Here is an 18,944-nt window from a genome sequence, read left to right as displayed (position 1 = left end):
TTTCTGCAAGGGTACTATCAACGCAAATAATGCCTCTCTTGTACTCATGCCTCCTCTGAAGCCAAACTGCGTTTGGCTTCAGAGGAGGCATCTATCTGCTCCTCACATTTCTTATAAATTCGGTTTTGAACAATTTTCAAGAGAATCTTTAAAGGGTGACACATTAGGCTTATTAATCTATAGTCATAATATGATTTGGGATTGTTGTTTTTTGGTAGAGGAAAATAGAGCAGGCAAAGTAATTCCATCTAGGATCATGAAAGCAACATGCAACGAGAATTGGAGAAATGGATGCACGGAAAAAAATTCGGAAAATAAGAGGCAAACATTTTTGAATACCTATTTGTAAATTAATGGGGACTAGCAGATCACACCATACAATGGGATTTCATCACAAAATGTGTTCATCAACGAGAAAAGAAACAGGTAATAAAGAAAATTGAGACATAGCACAATTTTTCCCGAATATATAATTTTCTGCTTGATAATAAAAGAATAAAAATTTGTAAAACGACGATTTTAAATACGGTCGGTATATCGGAAACCTGGGTTACAACTGCCTTGAAAAAAAAATGGAGAAGGTGGCACTATAAAAAAGGATATGCGGGGACGCTATACTGTAAGACCCAATAAAATTGCAAAAGATATTAAGGAAAGTGTGAGAACTCATATTAAATAGTTTCCATTAGTTCTTTCCCATCATAATAAAAAACATTCAACGAAAATGTATTTGGAAGATGGTTTAAATATTTGTAAAATGTACAGAATGTACAAAGAGCCAATTCACTAGATATTGGAGCCAAATTGGAATCAATTCACTACATATTGTAAGTAAACGGCAATATCGTGAAATTTTCAATTCAGAATTCAATACAGCATTCTTTAAACCAAAAAATGGTCAGTGTCAACTATGCACGGGTGATACTGATGCTGATAATGACATACAATTGAAATTGCAAGAAAAATATGATCATCACTTAGCTAACAAAGTTGCAGTCCGAAAATTGAAAGATGTGGCTAAAGAACTAGCTACTGAGGATAAAACTTTTAACATGCAAAAGGTATTGTTACCCCTCAATTAGAAGTAAGTACATTTTATGATAAAAGTAAAATTGCAACCTATAATTTTACAGTCTACGACATAGGTAACAATAAAGGTAAGGTAACCAAAAATGAAATTAGTAGCCTGTTAGACTTTTTGAGGACACAAAAAACTAAAGGGGTTGAAAGTGTCATCCTTCCGACAATTGTGGGGAGCAAAATAGAAACCGTTTTATTTTCTCCATGTTTGCATATGCTTTTAAAATTCTCAACATAAAGATAACACACATGTTTTTGGAGAAGGGGCATACTCAGAATGAATGAGAAAGTATGCATGCAGTAATAGAGACAGCTAAACAGCGACAGGGTGCTGTCTATAATCCCAGTCAATGGATCACATGAATAAAAATGGCGAAAGTAACTGACCAACCCTACACAGTAAAAAAATATTCCAAGCAGACTTTGTAAAATTTTCTGACACGGTAAAAAATCAGAACTGGAGAATGGACAAAACTTTTAATCTAGTAAAATTTAAAAAAATGCTGGAATTGTCGTAGCTACCAGAAGAACTTAATACTGTTCAATTTAAATACGATTTTGCAGAAACCCCAATAAAAAACGCTAGGGAAAACATTCGCGACTGGACCGGGTTAAACACACAGAGGCTCTTAAGAAAACCAGAAGATAGATACAAATTTGCAATGGTTATAGCCAACCAGGTTCATTAGTGGAGACGGCAATAGAAGAAGAAGAAGAAACCCCAAGAATTATATGCCTGAAAAAAGTATTCGTAGTCAACTTCAAACTCATTCCACTGAGTTGCCGAAAGTTTATACTTCTCCTCTACCTGTTGATAGAAAGAAATTGAAAGGTTTATTAGAGCTTCGCACATTTGATCCACCTTCAATACCGCATTTGTAGCATAACTTCTTTCTTCTTTACCGTCAAAGGAGAGAACACAGACGAAGAATGACATGACATCAAGACTCTAAAAGTTCTAGTAGCAGCGAATGTGAAGAAGATGACCTTGAGTAGAAATAAATGTAAGCTATTTTGTGAAATTTAAGATATAATTATAAAGTTCGTATTAAAATGTTTTTTTCAAAATGATCGTATTTCATTTTTTTCCTAAATTGTTGCGACGAAAAATGTAGTAACCCATATAAAAAGAAACAAAATATATTAAGAAAAAATATAATTTTTTGGTGATAAATTTTGGGAACTGCATTTAAATAAACATACCTACAAAAGTTTTGGTTTCAACAGTTTATTTTTGGATATTTCAGAAACTGCTAACCAATGTTTATACTTGTAAATTAATTTTTTCAAAACTCCCTAAAATGACTTATTACAGTCTTCGTTGCATGAGTCGATATGAAACCAACAACTACATTCTAAAATCCCGTACAACTAGAAGACAATATTTGTGATAAGTATCATTTTAAATTTTTTGTAAAGCTGTACGCAAGATTTAAAATTTAATATTAAAATTTTAATTTTATATTGTGTTTATGTATAATAAATATGATTAGTTAATATTATATATAATTACGAACGACTTATATTATAAGTCATCCTTACTGTTACGTAAAAATATGAGTCATAGTTTTAACCTTTAAACATGTTTTTATTCACTAATAATTCTGTTTTATTGTAGAAATTTTGGCGAAGGATCTAGATTCAAATTATGGTGAATCATCCAACTAGATGCTTCTCGATTTTTCGATGCAAGACAATGCGATCTTTCGATGCTGTTCTAGTATATCAGGATTTCGTATATAAATACAACATTTTTATATGGAGGGCCAGTTAATTCTCTAGACCCGCGCTCGCGAATTTGTTACGTACGGATATAATAAATTATTGTCAGATAAGTTAATATAAATAAAGAAATAAATTAAATCCGTAAGTGTTATAAATATTGAACCTTTTAATAAATTCACAACAGTGGTGCAGAAGTGTGATATAAAATAAATTGTGAAAATGGCTACGATTTATGAGCTCACAGTGACGAATTTAAGAAGACATCTCGAAGACAGAGAATTAGCTTCTACCGGAAAAAAGGCTGAGTTAGTCCAACGACTAAAGAACGCTTTGCTAGAAGAAGGTCTAGATCCAGAGACTTATATATTTGAAGATGCTGTCATCTCGTCGATTTCGAAATTGGAGAACAAAGTTTCTGACGATATTTCGAAAGTTTCTTCTGATGTAGCCAAAGTTTCCGGCGACATCGCATCATTGGAGAACAAAGTATCCGGCGACATCGCTTCTTTAGAAAGCAAAGTTTCTAACGAGATTTCTTCTCTGGAAAGCAAAGTTTCTGCTAACATCTCTAAAGTCACTTCAGAGATATCTGCTCTTGACGATAGAGTGTCTTCGTTAAAAAACCAAGTTGCTGCCGATATGTTGGCCTTCGAAGAAAAGATATGGAAAGAGATGGAAAGGAAGATGGAGGAAACAGGGACAGCAGAGAGAGGTAACAATCCGATTACAGTGGAGATAAAAGAAGACGAGACGAAATTTAAGTTGGAGACACGGCCGAAATTTGAAGGAAGTGGAGGTTCTATTCATGTTAAAGTCCCAACTTTCGACGGAAAATCATCATGGAACAACTACATGAAACAGTTCGAATCAGCCGCAAGAGCAAATGGATGGTCTGAAAAAGAAAAGGCTGTAAACCTGACTATCGCTCTTCGAGGAGATGCCTTAGATGTGCTTCAGACCATAGCCGTAGAGGAGACCGATGATTTCGAACAACTGAAGAAGAGGTTAAATATGCGATATGGCCACGAACATTTGGAGCATGTATATCAGTCGCAGCTTAAAAATCGTAGACAGAAGAAAGATGAGGCTCTTCAAGAATATGAGGTAGATATTGCCAGATTGGTACGATATGCTTATCCAACGGCTCCCGAAGACATGATGGAAAAATTGGCCGTTCAAACGTTTATTGATGGTCTTCGTGATCATGAAATGCAGAGAACACTACGATTAGCTCGTCACAAGACGCTGGTTGATATCTTATCCGCCGCCCTCGAATACGAGTCAGCTACGCAGGCCTCTGGCGGGTACAGTAAAGTTAGGACTGTAAAAGAGGAAGGAGATGAAGATAAACTTGACCAGCTCTTTAATTTGATAAAAAGCATGACATGCAAGAAAACGAAGACCATAAAATCAAGAAACTCACCATCGGAAAAACCAGAACGAGTCGGCTTTAGGGGAGCAGCTTCGACCCGGAACTTTTCCAAAGACCCTCTTATACGAATAGCTTCTTTGAAATGTCGTGAAGATAGTGTGTATGTAGATGGAGACATAAATGGTAAAAAGCATACGTTGTTGGTGGATACCGGAGCGACCAGAACCATTATACGCCCGACAGTTATAAACAGCCGTAAGAAACTGTTACCAACGAGGTTGCGACTTCGGACCGCTACAGGTGAAAATGCCAACATTCATGGAGAAATCCAGGTACAATTGGGAATTGGAGCAGAAAAGTTCGTCCATACTGTTATAGTTGCTGACATCGAAGAGGATGTTATATAAGGAATGGACGTAATGAATATGCATGGATTCCAATTGGATTTTAAGAATAAGGTAATCAAAGTTGGCAACGAGGAGGTATTTCTTCATCCACATAATGACAACACTGTGCAAGCAGCCATTACAGAAGATACAGTCGTGCCTGCGAGAAGCGAAACGATCATAGTAGCGCGACTACAGGGAATTGTAGACGAAGGGAGACCTGTTATGATGGAGCCTTGGAACCACGACGATGAGGTTGGCCGTGGAATCATAATTGGAAAGGAATTGGTGACTTCGGCTAAAGAAATTCCTGTGAGACTTATCAATGTCAACGACTACCCAGTGACCATAAAGAAAGAAACAAAAGTAGGAACTTGTGTACCTGTGACATCCATAATCCGTCAGGCGACAACATCTGATAATTCCAACGACAAAATCGACCAAATGGTTGCAGTTGCAGGACAGTCTCTAAATCAGATGGAGAAAAGGAAATTAAGGGAATTTCTTCGGCAGTATCGTGATATTTTCGTACCGAAAGGAGGAAAGACGGGAAGAACTACGGTTGTTAAGCATAAAATTGATACTGGTAATGCTAAGCCAATTCGTCAAACAGCTCGACGATTACCACAGGCGAAAAGAGAGGAAGCTGAAACGATTGTTCAGGAAATGAAGAAAGACGGGGTGATAGAACCTTCTACGAGCCCATGGGTCTCTCCGGTGGTCCTGGTTAAGAAGAAAGACGGAACGACGAGGTTCTGTGTGGATTACCGTTTGCTGAACAACGTTACCAAGAAAGATAGTTATCCTCTGCCTCGGATCGATGACACATTGGACACATTGGCTGGAAGTAAATTATTTTCTACTTTAGATTTGAAGTCTGGATACTGGCAGGTAGAAATGGACCCAGTCGATAAAGAAAAGACAGCCTTCACCACAGGATCTGGATTATGGCAATTCAACGTTATGCCATTTGGACTTTGTAATGCTCCTGCGACATTTGAGAGGCTTATGGAAAATGTGTTGAGAGGGTTATCTTGGAAAACATGCCTGGTTTATTTAGATGACATAATCGTCTTGGGGGAGACGTTCGAAGATCATTTGAGGAATTTAGAAAACGTTTTTAATCGACTTAAAGCTGCCCAATTGATGCTAAACTCCAAGAAGTGCCAGCTATTTCAAGGTAAAATCAATTATCTGGGTCATATAGTCAGTAAAGAAGGAGTGGCCGTGGATAAGGGAAAAATCGATTCCATTAAGGAATGGCCAAAACCAACTGACAAACATCAAGTGAGAAGTTTTCTTGGACTATGTACTTACTACCGGAGGTTTATTAAGAAGTTTGCAGATATCGCTAAGCCATTAACGCGACTTACAGAGGAAGCAAGAGAATACCGCTGGGATATAGACTGCCAAAATGCCTTTGAAACGTTGAAAAAGCATTTAATAACGGCACCAATTTTGGGGTATCCACTGCCAGAAGGAGAGTTCATCTTAGATACGGATGCAAGTAATGTGGGAATTGGAGGAGTGCTGTCTCAGATTCAAGGAGGACAGGAACGAGTCCTCGGATATTTTAGTAAAGTTCTTTCAAAACCTGAGCGGAATTATTGCGTCACGAGAAGAGAACTTCTAGCAGTAGTTAAATCAGTAGAGCACTTCTATCAATATCTCTATGGCAGAAAGTTTCTAATCCGAACCGACCATGCCGCCCTTAAGTGGTTGATGCAGTTTAAGAATCCAGAGGGTCAGATAGCCAGGTGGATCGAACGACTCCAAGAATACGATTTTAAGATTGAGCACCGGGCCGGAGTTAGCCATAGAAACGCTGATTCTCTTTCCAGAAGGCCATGCCCAGCAGAGTGTTCCCACTGCAACAAAACGGAATCCAAGGAAGCAGCAGTGCTAAGAACGACGATTGTCAACGACGACTGGACGCCTACTAAGATAAGGGAAGAACAAGAGAGAGATCCAGTTATACAGAAAATCCGAAAATGGAAAGAGGAAAACCGTCGACCACCTTGGCAGGAAATATCAAACCTATGCTCAGTAGTTAAGACGTATTGGGCCCAGTGGGACTCCTTTATCATCGAAGATGGCTTGCTCAAACGAGTCCTGGAAAATGATGACGGTTCAGAGAAGAGAAGACAGTTGGTGATCCCAAAGAGCAGAATAGCCGAAGTACTTCGTCAGTTACACGACAGTCCATCGGGAGGGCATTTTGGTGTAAAGAAAACCCTTCAGCGAATTCGGGAACGGTTTTATTGGATGAACAGTTCCGACGATGTAAAAGACTGGTGTAAGAAATGTACTATTTGTGCCACGAGTAACGGGCCTTACCGAAAAAGGAGAGCTCCTATGAGACAATATAATGTTGGAAGCCCATTTGAAAGAATAGCTTTGGACATCGCTGGGCCATTTCCAGAAAGTGAAAATGGAGGCAAGTACATGCTGGTAGTAATGGATTACTTCACTAAGTGGGTCGAGATTTACGCACTTCCAGACCAGAAGGCCGCCACCGTTGCAGATAAGTTGATCCAAGAATATATCAGCCGATTTGGAGTGCCTTTGGAGATTCATAGTGACCAAGGCAGGAACTTCGAAAGCGATCTATTCCAAGGAATATGTGATAGACTAGGCATGAAGAAAACAAGAACTACCGCGTATCATCCGCAATCGGATGGTATGGTAGAACGAATGAATAGGACAGTTGGCAAGTATTTGACAAAGATGGTGTCCGATCATCAGCGAGACTGGGACCAATACCTTCCGTTCTTCACAATGGCCTACAGATCTGCTGTTAACGAATCAACAGGCCAGACACCAGCCAAAGTCCTATTCGGACGCGAAATGCGACTACCTTGTGATCTCGAGTTTGGATGTCGACCTGGAGAAGATCAACGATGTCATCTACCGAATAAGCAAGATTCCGAAGGGAAAGCCGATGATAGTACACCATAACCGGCTGGCGTCTTTCGAAGGTGACCACGACGTAGAGGAAGAAGTGGAAGTAAATCCCGGCCAGTATCAAAGACGCACCAGGGTTGGCATCCGTCTTTCGAAGGAAGTTTGGTCGAGTTGCAGAACTTCAATGCCAAGTGCCAGCTCCCGGTAAAACCTTGAAACTCCAAGATGCATCACGTTACCTTTTCTACCTGGTAACAAAAGACACTGCCCGTGACCAACCTACCTACCGAGATGTATGGGAAGCCTTACTTCAATTGAGAGGGCACGTACTAGAGTCCGACGTGCAAAAGTTAGCCATGCCAAAGTTGGAGTGCCGCCAATTAGATTGGAGGGTTATCCGAAATATGGTGGAGGAGATCTTTAAAGACACCGAAGTCCAGGTGTTAGTCTGTTGCAATCCGCATAGTTACTGGTGCGGAGAGAAAACCGTCCCTTGTCATTTTTATACAACTGGAAGTTGTAAAAGAGGGTCCAGTTGCCGATACCAGCATACCGTTCCACTTCTAGTCCCAACAAGGTTCCAGGAGGAACCATCTTTTGAGAGGGGGGCAATGTTACGTAAAAATATGAGTCATAGTTTTAACCTTTAAACATGTTTTTATTCACTAATAATTCTGTTTTATTGTAGAAATTTTGGCGAAGGATCTAGATTCAAATTATGGTGAATCATCCAACTAGATGCTTCTCGATTTTTCGATGCAAGACAATGCGATCTTTCGATGCTGTTCTAGTATATCAGGATTTCGTATATAAATACAACATTTTTATATGGAGGGCCAGTTAATTCTCAAGACCCGCGCTCGCGAATTTGTTACGTACGGATATAATAAATTATTGTCAGATAAGTTAATATAAATAAAGAAATAAATTAAATCCGTAAGTGTTATAAATATTGAACCTTTTAATAAATTCACAACATTACACTTGAGAGGCTGAGCTAGACGAGGCCTAACAATTGACTCCCAAAGAAAGTTGTGAGTTTTATTGTTCTACATTGGCTCCAAACTTTCGGAGGTAGTTATATTGTTACTCGTTGGCACCCACTGTTTCTGATGGGTCGTTCACCTAAAATCTAGATCTTAAAGGTTACGAATAATGCTGATATTGTTTTCGTTCTCGCGCGAAATTAAAGCTTTTACATTTTTAGAAAAGTTATTAACAATTTTCAAAAAATGGACTTTTGAAGCTATTTTTACAATAATTTTGCAACAAATTTTTAAAAATGATTTTAAAAAGTCTCATTTTAAAGGATGTTGTATGCTTTTTCAGTACCTTGCTTTCCATACCTTTAGTATTTAAAATCAAATAGTAATCTTACATTGTTTATAAGTAAAAAATGACATTAAAACTTTTGCATATTTTGTTTATGACGTATTATCACCAAATTTGTCAAAAGTAGTTGTTAGAGACATGTATCTTTCAGAGTGTCTTTTGGAAAATCGTTACTTCCCTGGTCTATTATTCGACATAAAACAGTTAAACAAAGTGTGCTTTGGCCTTAATTACATGGCGTTTATTAAATTAAAAACTATGTTCCTATATTTAAAGCCAGTTATTCGGACGCTAATCAAAACTCAAATATTTAATTAATTAAAATCAAATATGTCACATTTTGAGGTTATGTTGACTGATTTATTTTATTAAATTTTATTATTTTGTGTTTTAATTTAAAATAAACCATAATTAAACTCTTTCTGATGTTAATTTCATATTTTTATTTACAAATCAATAATAATAGTAAGTAATTTTTAATAATTTTGACAGCTGCTGTGACGTATTTGCTTTGTAATTAAATATTTGATTACAATCAAGCTTTGATTAGCGTTCGAACAACCGCCCTTATATTATATTATATTATATTATATTATAATTCTGTCATACTCTACAAAATGATAAATATGTTGGGGGCTAAAACAGTTTTTTGCTATTACCATTCATATACGGCGAGAAAATAAATATGTCTTTTGTCTTCTAATTTTTATTCCTGTAACGAAATTTTAGCGCGGGTGAGTTTTTTATTCTTCGACATTTTCTATGTAGGTATATTGTTCAATTTGTTTTGTAGTTACTTACAAAAGAATGAGTGCATTTAATAGGTGTTTAATTAAATTAATATTTCTTGATCTCTCTTGTGCCATGATATGATATTGTTTTAGAATCTGTATGTAATTGTAATCTTTGTAATTATTGTAATAATTATATAATCTGTATGTAATGTATTTGTATGGTAATCTTTATGTATTTTTCAGTAATGATTTGGAAAATCTCTTTGTTAACAACTTAAGAGTTGAATTGAGCATATTGAAGGTGATTACTATAATGCGTAGGATGTTTACTATTTACTTTTTTGTGTACCTATTGGTAAAGTAATGCTGGTCATTCACTGGTGTGGTACATGTTTGTTATTTAAAATTTTCTTAAAATGCAACTCTACTTTTTTAATTATCGTTTCTCCACTGTATTTGAAGAGTTCATTTGGTATGTGATCGGAAGTATTTTTTTACCTTTAAACATTTTTCTTGTGCTATATATATATATATATATATATATATATATAAATATAAATATATATATATATATATATATATATATATATATATATATATATATATATATATATATATATAGGTCGTGTTCCATGTACTTAGTGAATTGTATCCAACAATCTTTTTATGGCTCTTATCTTAGAAATAATCATCACCCCATGCATTCCATGATACCTGCTTTCCTCTTCTCGAATGCAAAAGCTGTGATTTGGGTATCGAACCATAGTTCTGATATTTTTGTTGTGTCAATATTAATTTTTCTGACTCCTCTACTTTTTATTTTTTAGCTATTAAATTACATTCCATTTTTGCCTAAAAAGAAATCTGTAGTTATTGTCCTCGTTGACAGCTAGTAGATTATCGAATCCTATCAATAGACATCAGGCAAAAAAGCAAAAAAGGCACTAATACTTAATTCATACCCACACCACCTTATCAAAAACTCTTTCAAATCGTAACTGCATACATTTTACAATAACAAATATAGCATCAAAACTAACATGCTAAAGAAAAACTATATATCTCTCCTCTATATAAAAGGTTTATCAGAACAACTTTGTCTATACATAACATTACAGTTACTCATAAAGGACACAAAAAAATCGTATGTTGTAAATAAAATTCTCTCCTCGAATTGCGATGGGGTTTGTAATTGACAAATCAGTAAACTACTTAACTCAAGAATACAATCTCACAAGTATGACACAGAAAACTCTACCGCCCTCACAAAACATGAAAACAACGAAAAGAAACGTTAATTTAATTTTAACAAAACTAAGATCCTAAAAAGTGAACATAACAAAAAAAGGAGCTTCTAAAGTCTATAGAAATCAGAAAATATACTAATGCAATAAATGATAAAAAGATGTTAAAAGTTTAAACAAGATGTATTTTAATGTAACAAAATACACAAATAAATATTCTTAGAAAGCCTATGATGGTAAAAAGATGAACTTGATTGTTTAAATGATAAACCAACATCAACAAACAACATATTAAATTTTAAAATACATTTTACATGTAATGACTTAGTGGGTCTGTTTTATGATTTTGTTATAATTTTAATTGTGGCGTTAACTGTATACTTGTTAACAACCAACTTTTACATGCTTAATAAGTAAAAAGTTTCTCATTTTAAACCTTATTATGTCTTTCGATAAAATGTTTTTTAGTCCATATCATTTCTTGAAAAAGGCATAGATATCATGCCGAAACGTCGAAAAAGTCAATAAAAATGTCAAGACATAAAAATAAAAACGTGAAAAATCTTTTTTATGGGCAACTCAAGAAATTCTATTAATATACCAGTACCATGTAATGTATAATCTGTAAGTCTGTGTTAAATTGTAAATTGTACTCAGTTTCAATTGATTGTTTATAAAACTTAACTATTCACACTGTTAACACTTTTGTATTAACCTCTCTATGGATGTTTGGTTTTTTCATATTATTCTTTTTAGATGAACTGATGATGCTTTCTGATTAGAGAGCAAAACGTGTTCGAATTAATAGATGAAGTAGCCACCTTCTTTGTCTTTTTTCTGCACCTTTTAATTTTCAGGAGGTTTATTTCCAACAGGATGGGTGTTCGGCTCACAACTCTAGAGCAACTATTGACTTCCTCAATCAAACGTTTCCTGATCGACTAATAAGCATACGTGGTACAATTAAATGGCCCGCTATATCCTGTGACTTAGCGCCTAACGATTTCTTTTTTTTTGGGGTTTTCTCGAAGAAAACATTTATAGGCATCAATTTGAAAGGGCCACAAACCTAGTCGAAGTAAGGGCAAAAATACTTCACTTCTCTGCAAGCATTATACCAGCCCTACTCCAAAATATGAGGAGAAATCTATATGACAGATGTGGTTACCGTTTAGCACAAGGAGGTGGAATATTTGATCACTTAATTCATTAATCTGCTTTCCTAATTTTTATTTTTTGTTAGGTACATTTTACGAAGTGTGTAGGTTAATTAAGTAGTATTTTTTATGTTTGCGTTTGGAAGAATTTTATTGTTTTTTTTTATTTAAAAGTACAAACAATTCTTATTCCGATTTTTTTTCTTCTTTCTTGTCTTATTGTTATAAGCTTCGTCCATAAAATTTGTACAATTTTCAGTGAAAATAAAGCATATTACTTATTTACTTACTCTAGAGATGGGATTGCAATAATCTTAATTCCTATGGTCAATAAAACAATGTCGTTATCTATAGGGTAACGGGTAGAGTGATTGGCCACTTAAGGAATTGCCAATTAAATTAAAATTGTAAATTTCTATCTTTTAAAGTGAAATATTTTGTAAGGGTGTTTTAATAGTAAAGAAACATTAGATTTCATAAAAACTCAGGTTATTTTAATCAGAAATAATAATTTATATTAAAAATAAACACAAATTTGAAAACTTACAGAATTACACAGTTATTGGCCATACAAATTTAGTTATTGGCATATAGAATTACAGTTATTGACCATTCATAAAATTCCTAATTTTCTTTTTTTGTTCGTGCAGGTAAGGCACACAAAACTATTTAAGTTTTCAATTTCTTGTTGTTTCTTTGCACAGGTACCAATATGGTAGCCTCTAACACAAAATAGACATTTTATTCCAACTTTTGATTTAGATATATTATAGGAACAAGAATAACACAATTCTGTATACAAAAGGTTATTTACAGGTGGGTTGGTGTCGTCTGATTGTTTCACCGTTATATCTGAGAGAATTTGTATTTTTTCATGTTTTGGATATCCCTCAGTTTCAAAAAATAACTTTCTTTTAGCCGACTCACCAGCACGTTTTTCTTGGCTGGTTTCCAAATTTGTACATTTGCTTTGGGATATAGTCTTCAAATTTGATGAATTCATATTGTTGCAGGCATCAAAAAATATGTTATCAATTGTGGGCAGATTAACGTTTTCCTCTACAGAATCAGTAAATTGGTTTCGTGACAATTCTTGTTTTTCTTTGAGGACAACAACATCTTGTATATGTACTCTAACTCCACTTTTCAAAGTAGTGCTTTTAATTGTATGATCAATAAGTGTATCTGCTTTCAAAATATTTGTATCTGCAATATCAACTGTATTTACTGTAACATTTTGATATTTTTTGCTCCCGGAATTGACTCCTGTGGCAATTTTTTTTATTACTTTCATCTTGATTTCCCTGTTTTTTTTTACCTTTATTGTCTGCTTTTGCGTCAATTCGCTTTTGTTTTCGTTCTAATTTTATTTTCTCTTGTTCTGCTTGTTCTTCAATTTTACGCCTTTCTGCATTTTGACGATTTGAAGAAGTGAGCACGAAAGGCAACCTTTCTGTTTGCTTTTTGCCCTTTCTTTCTGGGGTTTTTGGCCAAAAAAATATTTTGTTGATTGAGGTGTCAATTTCTTTAGATAATGAGTTGTCTTGATTAACTAAAGGCAGATTATTATTGGATGTCGATTGAATATCTTCTGTCATTGTATCTTCTGTGACATCTTTTATATTATATGTAATATCAACGTTTTCTGGAAGTTGAATTCGAAAATCCGAAAGTAAATTTTCTTCTGTAATAACAGGAATATCTTGTAAGTTGCATATGATTTCATTGCCACCTACAGGGTTAAGTGTAATATCTGGAGATATATGGGTTTCTGTGATGATAGAGGTATCTTGTATATCATTTGTGATTCCACTTGTCTCTGTGGTCTGAATCGTGGGTAGATCTATGGTATTTTGAAATAAATTAAATATATTAAAGAGCAATTTTGAATCTCCACTTAGTTCTTCGCAATTATCCAAACTTTGAAATTCTAATATTTTTGAGGCTCCAACTGTGTCTACAAAATCTTCATATGTTATTGATTTTGTCCTAGAAATAGTGTGATTAATACCTTTATGCAGGTTTTTGATCTTCCCTAAACATTTGGAGTAGTATATTGCTTCACTATTCCATGGATACAATCCAGATGCTTTAAAGCCTTTAATTTAGTAAATCTGATTTAAATTGACTAATGGCTGTGTTTAGTACCAATGCAAAATTCTCTTTGGTAACTACTGAATTCGGCAGCAATATCTGCAGGTTGTATAATTCTGGTTGCATTGGATATAAGGTCACTAAAATAATTTGTAACTTTGAACATAATTCACTAGTTTGAATGGTTAAGTGAGTTTTATGTCCATCAACAAACAAAATAACTGGAAAATTAGTGTTTTTCGCAACTAGGTACTTATATAAGACGTTTCCTATGTATTCATAGAAGTTTTCATTCTTCATCCATCCCGTATCGCTACATCTTATGCCCCATTCTCGTGGAACGGTATTTAAAATATTTCTACGAATTCGTTTATAAGGGTAAATAATCATTGGTGCTGTTATTTCTCCACATGCTGTAAAGGTAAACATAACCGTCAAATTAACTTTAGAGTGATGCTCTATTTGATATACATTTTTGCTTCCGTTTACAGCCAACACTCGTTTATTTTTGGGACATAAGGGGAAGCAGGTTTCACCGCCATTTAAAATACGTGAAGGGTCTTGAAGAATATCAATGTAACCTTTACGATGCAAGTATTCTTGAACACCGGTGAACCATTTTTTTACATCTTTTTCAGACACAACTGAACTTGCTGCCGTTACTGCTTCTGGAGTCCTCTCACTTAAATCTGGGTGTCGCTTTAAAAAGGATTTATACCAACCTCTTCCGGGCCGATTGTCAGTAAAAGGATTTGCACGTGGATTTGCGTCAAGAAAACCTTGAACCGAGTCTTATATATCTTCCACGCTTACTGGAAAATCTTTGTCTTGGCATGTTATGATCCAATGCTTTAAACAATTCTCTTCCTTCAAACTAAGAATAGGATTGGGACCAAGGGTAGTTTTTTCATTAAATTTTTCACTTGCTCTAAACTGCAATGTTGCTCTTGGCACATTAAATTGTTCAGCGGCTTTTCGTTGGCTCATGCCATTTTCGATGGCCTGAAAAGCAGACTGAAGATCTTGTTGTATATTGTTTGTGATACGTTTTATCTTTGCGGATATTTGGCATTTTTTATTCTAAAAATAAAAATCATTTATTAGTAATAAAGTTAGCTACAATACGGACGTTTCAAATTTGATTCAATATGCCCACATTAGCATTAATTTTATAACAACTAAAACGATTGTAATTTTATAAATACAAATCCGGACAAAAAATATATTCTTATTACACATTACAGTTATTGGCCACCCTGTGGTTTAGTGATTGGCAGTCGGCCAACCACTGGTTATTGCCTTAAAAAATAAGAAAAAATGTTTAAAATATCTTATTTTTGGCCAAACTAGGCTGAAAAAGTCTAAATTATAATAAATATTTTAATTCGAAGTAGGTACAGTAATTGGCCGGCAGGCCAATCATTATAACACGGACATATTTAAGATACAGTGCTTGGCCACTCATATTTACCGCCAAAAATGCATAACTTAAATATTAAAACCATTGATAATGTAAGATGTACCCCACTAAATCGCCATAAAATATTAATATACCCAGATACATAATACTATTAGCCAATATAACTCACCTCGTGATTAGCCTTCCTTAACAAATTCTTTAAAAAACTCTTAAATCTGGATGCACCTGTTAAGCTTCAAACAATACACGTCGTAACAACTAGATAATTTTAACTGAGAGAGATGATAGCTAGACCAAATATACAGCAATGTTGCCAGATTTTAATGAAAGTAAATTTATTTCCTTATATTTTTTGAAAATCTTAAAATTCGGATTTTTGTGAAAGTGGCCAATCACTAGTGACCTGCCAACAACTGTACCCGTTACCCTATATAAATATTATATATATATATATATATATATATATATATATATATATATATATATATATATATATGCGATAATATACAGTAATTTTGTTTCACTTGTATTTCATTTTATGTATAATTTTTTAATTTTTTTAAATTTTAGGTAATATGGATTTTATGTCAATGTGCGACTGTCCATCTCAATGTGAAGATGATTATTATAATATTTTCTCGACACAAACCACATTTGATTTAAATAGGAGCAATTCTATGTGGTCATTGTAAGTAGATATTTTATTTTTAGTTTAAAAAGGATTTGATTTTACTCGGTGCGTTGGATATTAGGTTTAAATCAGACGTCATAGTTAATGTAATAATTAGAGAATGGGTAATAACCTGTTGAACGTTTTATAAAAATAAAGGTAATATCCATTCAATAAATTATCGACAAACGTTTCGATTTATTTCAAATCTTAATCTCACGTTTACCTAGATTTAACTATACATATTATAATTGGCGGCCTTGGTTATATTACTGTTGCTTAGATTGACATTCTATTCTAGTATCTAGTTTAAACTCAAGATCTAATATATATATATATATATATATATATATATATATATATATATATATATTCTGGATCTCTGATGATCTCTCCAGTTCGTAATGTTTTAGCGAGTTTCAATAATTATTATCCATTCATGCCCACAACATCCGATGATATACGAATCAGACAAGGATTATTTAATGTGTATTTGGAATCTATATTTAGATAAGCATTAGATGATGTCCAAAGTGGAATCAAGATTAAAGGAACCAGCATAAATAACATCAGGTATGCTGATAATACCGTCATAAGAGCAAGCAATGCACAAAAACTACAAAATATAATAAATGCGGTAGTTCGTCATAGCGAAATGATCAGTTTACATCTACAACGTTTCCAAAACTAAAATTCTAGTATTTTCCAAGATACCAACAAACGTACATTTGCATGCCAAGGGACAAATAATAAAACAGACAACTTTCATCACTTCCATAACTTTTCACTTTCCAAAACTTCGCTGTCTAACTCCCATTAAAAGAAGAGGTAGACAAGGCGTCGTAATATCTCCAAATCCTTTTAGTCTAGTCCTAAAAAACGTCTTAAAAACTACAAATTTCTAAACATATGGCATCAAAGTTAATGGCACCAAGTTAAAGAGGAATGCCTGGCTAGATCAAAAACAAAAGTTGAGGATATCACAAAAACATTGGTAAACTCAAATGGAGTTTTACAGATCATACTGTTAGACAAAAAAAAAACAACATTGGAATGTCACAATACAATATTGGAGACCTTACAAAGGTAGACGACCAAGAGGAAGATCTCAGATGAGATGGGTAGACGACACAAAAAGAATAGCTGGAACAAATTGGAAGTATATTGCTCAGGATAGAGATCGATAGAAGGAGTTGGGAGAGGTCTATGTCCAAAAATAGACGATTGAAGGCTAAAAAGAAAAAGAACTTTCATTAAATATCTGGAAGTGAATATCACTAGCCAGAAGTAACCCGAAAAAATCTATCAAGAATCGAACAAGCTAGGAAAACAGCACGGCTGTGAAAGTTGGATAATGGACTCTTACACAGAAAAAAGACTAGATGCTTTTGAGATATATACATATATATATATATATATATATATATATATATATATATATATATATATGTATATATATATATATATATATATATATATATATATATATATATATATATATATATTCACGTTAAAAGAAAGTAAATTAGAGTCGGACCAGGTTTTTATTTTAATAGATCAGAAGTTATAATTGCATGAAGAGTTGCAATATTAGAGCTCCTTCAGGTAATACTGGTATTATCAGCAAAAAGAAAAATTTTTCCATCGATTTTTAAGTTAGTGATGTCATTTATAAAGATAAGGAAAAGTAGAGGATCCAGTACTAAATCTTGTGGTACTACACATACAATGCTTTTGTGACTAGAGTCAGTATTATTTGTTTTAACTAGTTGCTTCCTATTCCTTAAGTAAGATTGGAACCAATTCAAAGAAATATCTCGAATTCCGTAAAAATTTAGTTTTTTTATCAAAATGTCGTGATTTACACAATCAAAAGTTTTGGCATAGTCACAAAAAAGAGTGGCAGTATAAGATTATTGTTTAGTACTTGATAGACCTCATGTAGTACAGAAAACATATCGCTGGTACATTTATTAGATCAAAAGCCGAACTGACTTTGTGATAAAATGACGTTTTTAACGAGAAACTACATAAATCGGGCTTTTATAAGTCTCTCAATAATTTTGGATAGGTCTATAGTTGCAAACATTAGATTTTTCACCACCCTTATGAAGAGGAATAATAATGGCTGTCTTTAGGCACTCTCGAAATATACCTTTTTCAAAGAAATCATTAATTAGTGAGACCAGGATTTCCAACATATTATTTGGAAGATTTAAGAAAATTTTTATGGATAGTCCATCAGTACTACAGAAAGATTTGCTTTTGATACTACTGATTGTTTGGATCAGTTCAGATTTATCAACTGGTTTTATAAAGAATGAATTCAAGACTTTTTTGAACTAGGGATATAGCAAATAGGATCTTGTTGTGGCAAAAAGCTAATGTTATATTTTTACTCACATTAACGAAGTATTTATTTAGATTTTTAGGGTTTGGAAGAGAAAATGTTTGAGCTGTGTTAGTTGTATTTAGAAGATCGTTTATGGAATAAGTTTTCCTTTCTATATTTTTAGAGCTTACCAGAAGATTCTCATAGTACATTTTTTTAGCTATTTTGATAAGTTTTAGACAGGTTTCTCTAAACTTGGAGATATATTCAGTGACAAAGACATTGGTAGTCAATTTCTTGATGTACAGTAGTGAACGCATATTCTTGGCTGATAAGCGGATACCTTTAGTAGTCCAGGGTTTGTGATGTTTTGACTTAATTGTAACTAAAGCAAATGCCTTATTAAAAATACAGACAAGCTTATCTAAAAAATCACTGAAATTATAGTCCACGTCCACCCAGAGCGAAAGTGCACGTTCAGAGCGACAGTGAAA

The 18,944-nt window shown here is 34.0% G+C and overlaps 1 protein-coding gene across 1 annotated transcript in view; it reads left to right on the top strand.

Moving 5' to 3' along the window:
• LOC140442206 (sodium channel protein Nach-like) overlaps positions 1–18,944 on the top strand; it is a 135,365-nt gene that overhangs the window by 67,396 nt on the left and 49,025 nt on the right. The window contains exon 8 of the mRNA XM_072533284.1: positions 16,019–16,136. Coding sequence (XP_072389385.1) covers positions 16,019–16,136 — 118 coding nt within the window. The remainder of the gene's footprint in view (positions 1–16,018; positions 16,137–18,944) is intronic.

The sequence above is a fragment of the Diabrotica undecimpunctata genome, chromosome 5 (genome assembly GCF_040954645.1).
Source record: "Diabrotica undecimpunctata isolate CICGRU chromosome 5, icDiaUnde3, whole genome shotgun sequence".
NCBI classification, from domain to species: Eukaryota; Metazoa; Arthropoda; class Insecta; order Coleoptera; family Chrysomelidae; genus Diabrotica; species Diabrotica undecimpunctata.
Note: the sequence above shows the minus strand (reverse complement) of the source record. Positions and strands in the feature narration are given on the sequence as shown.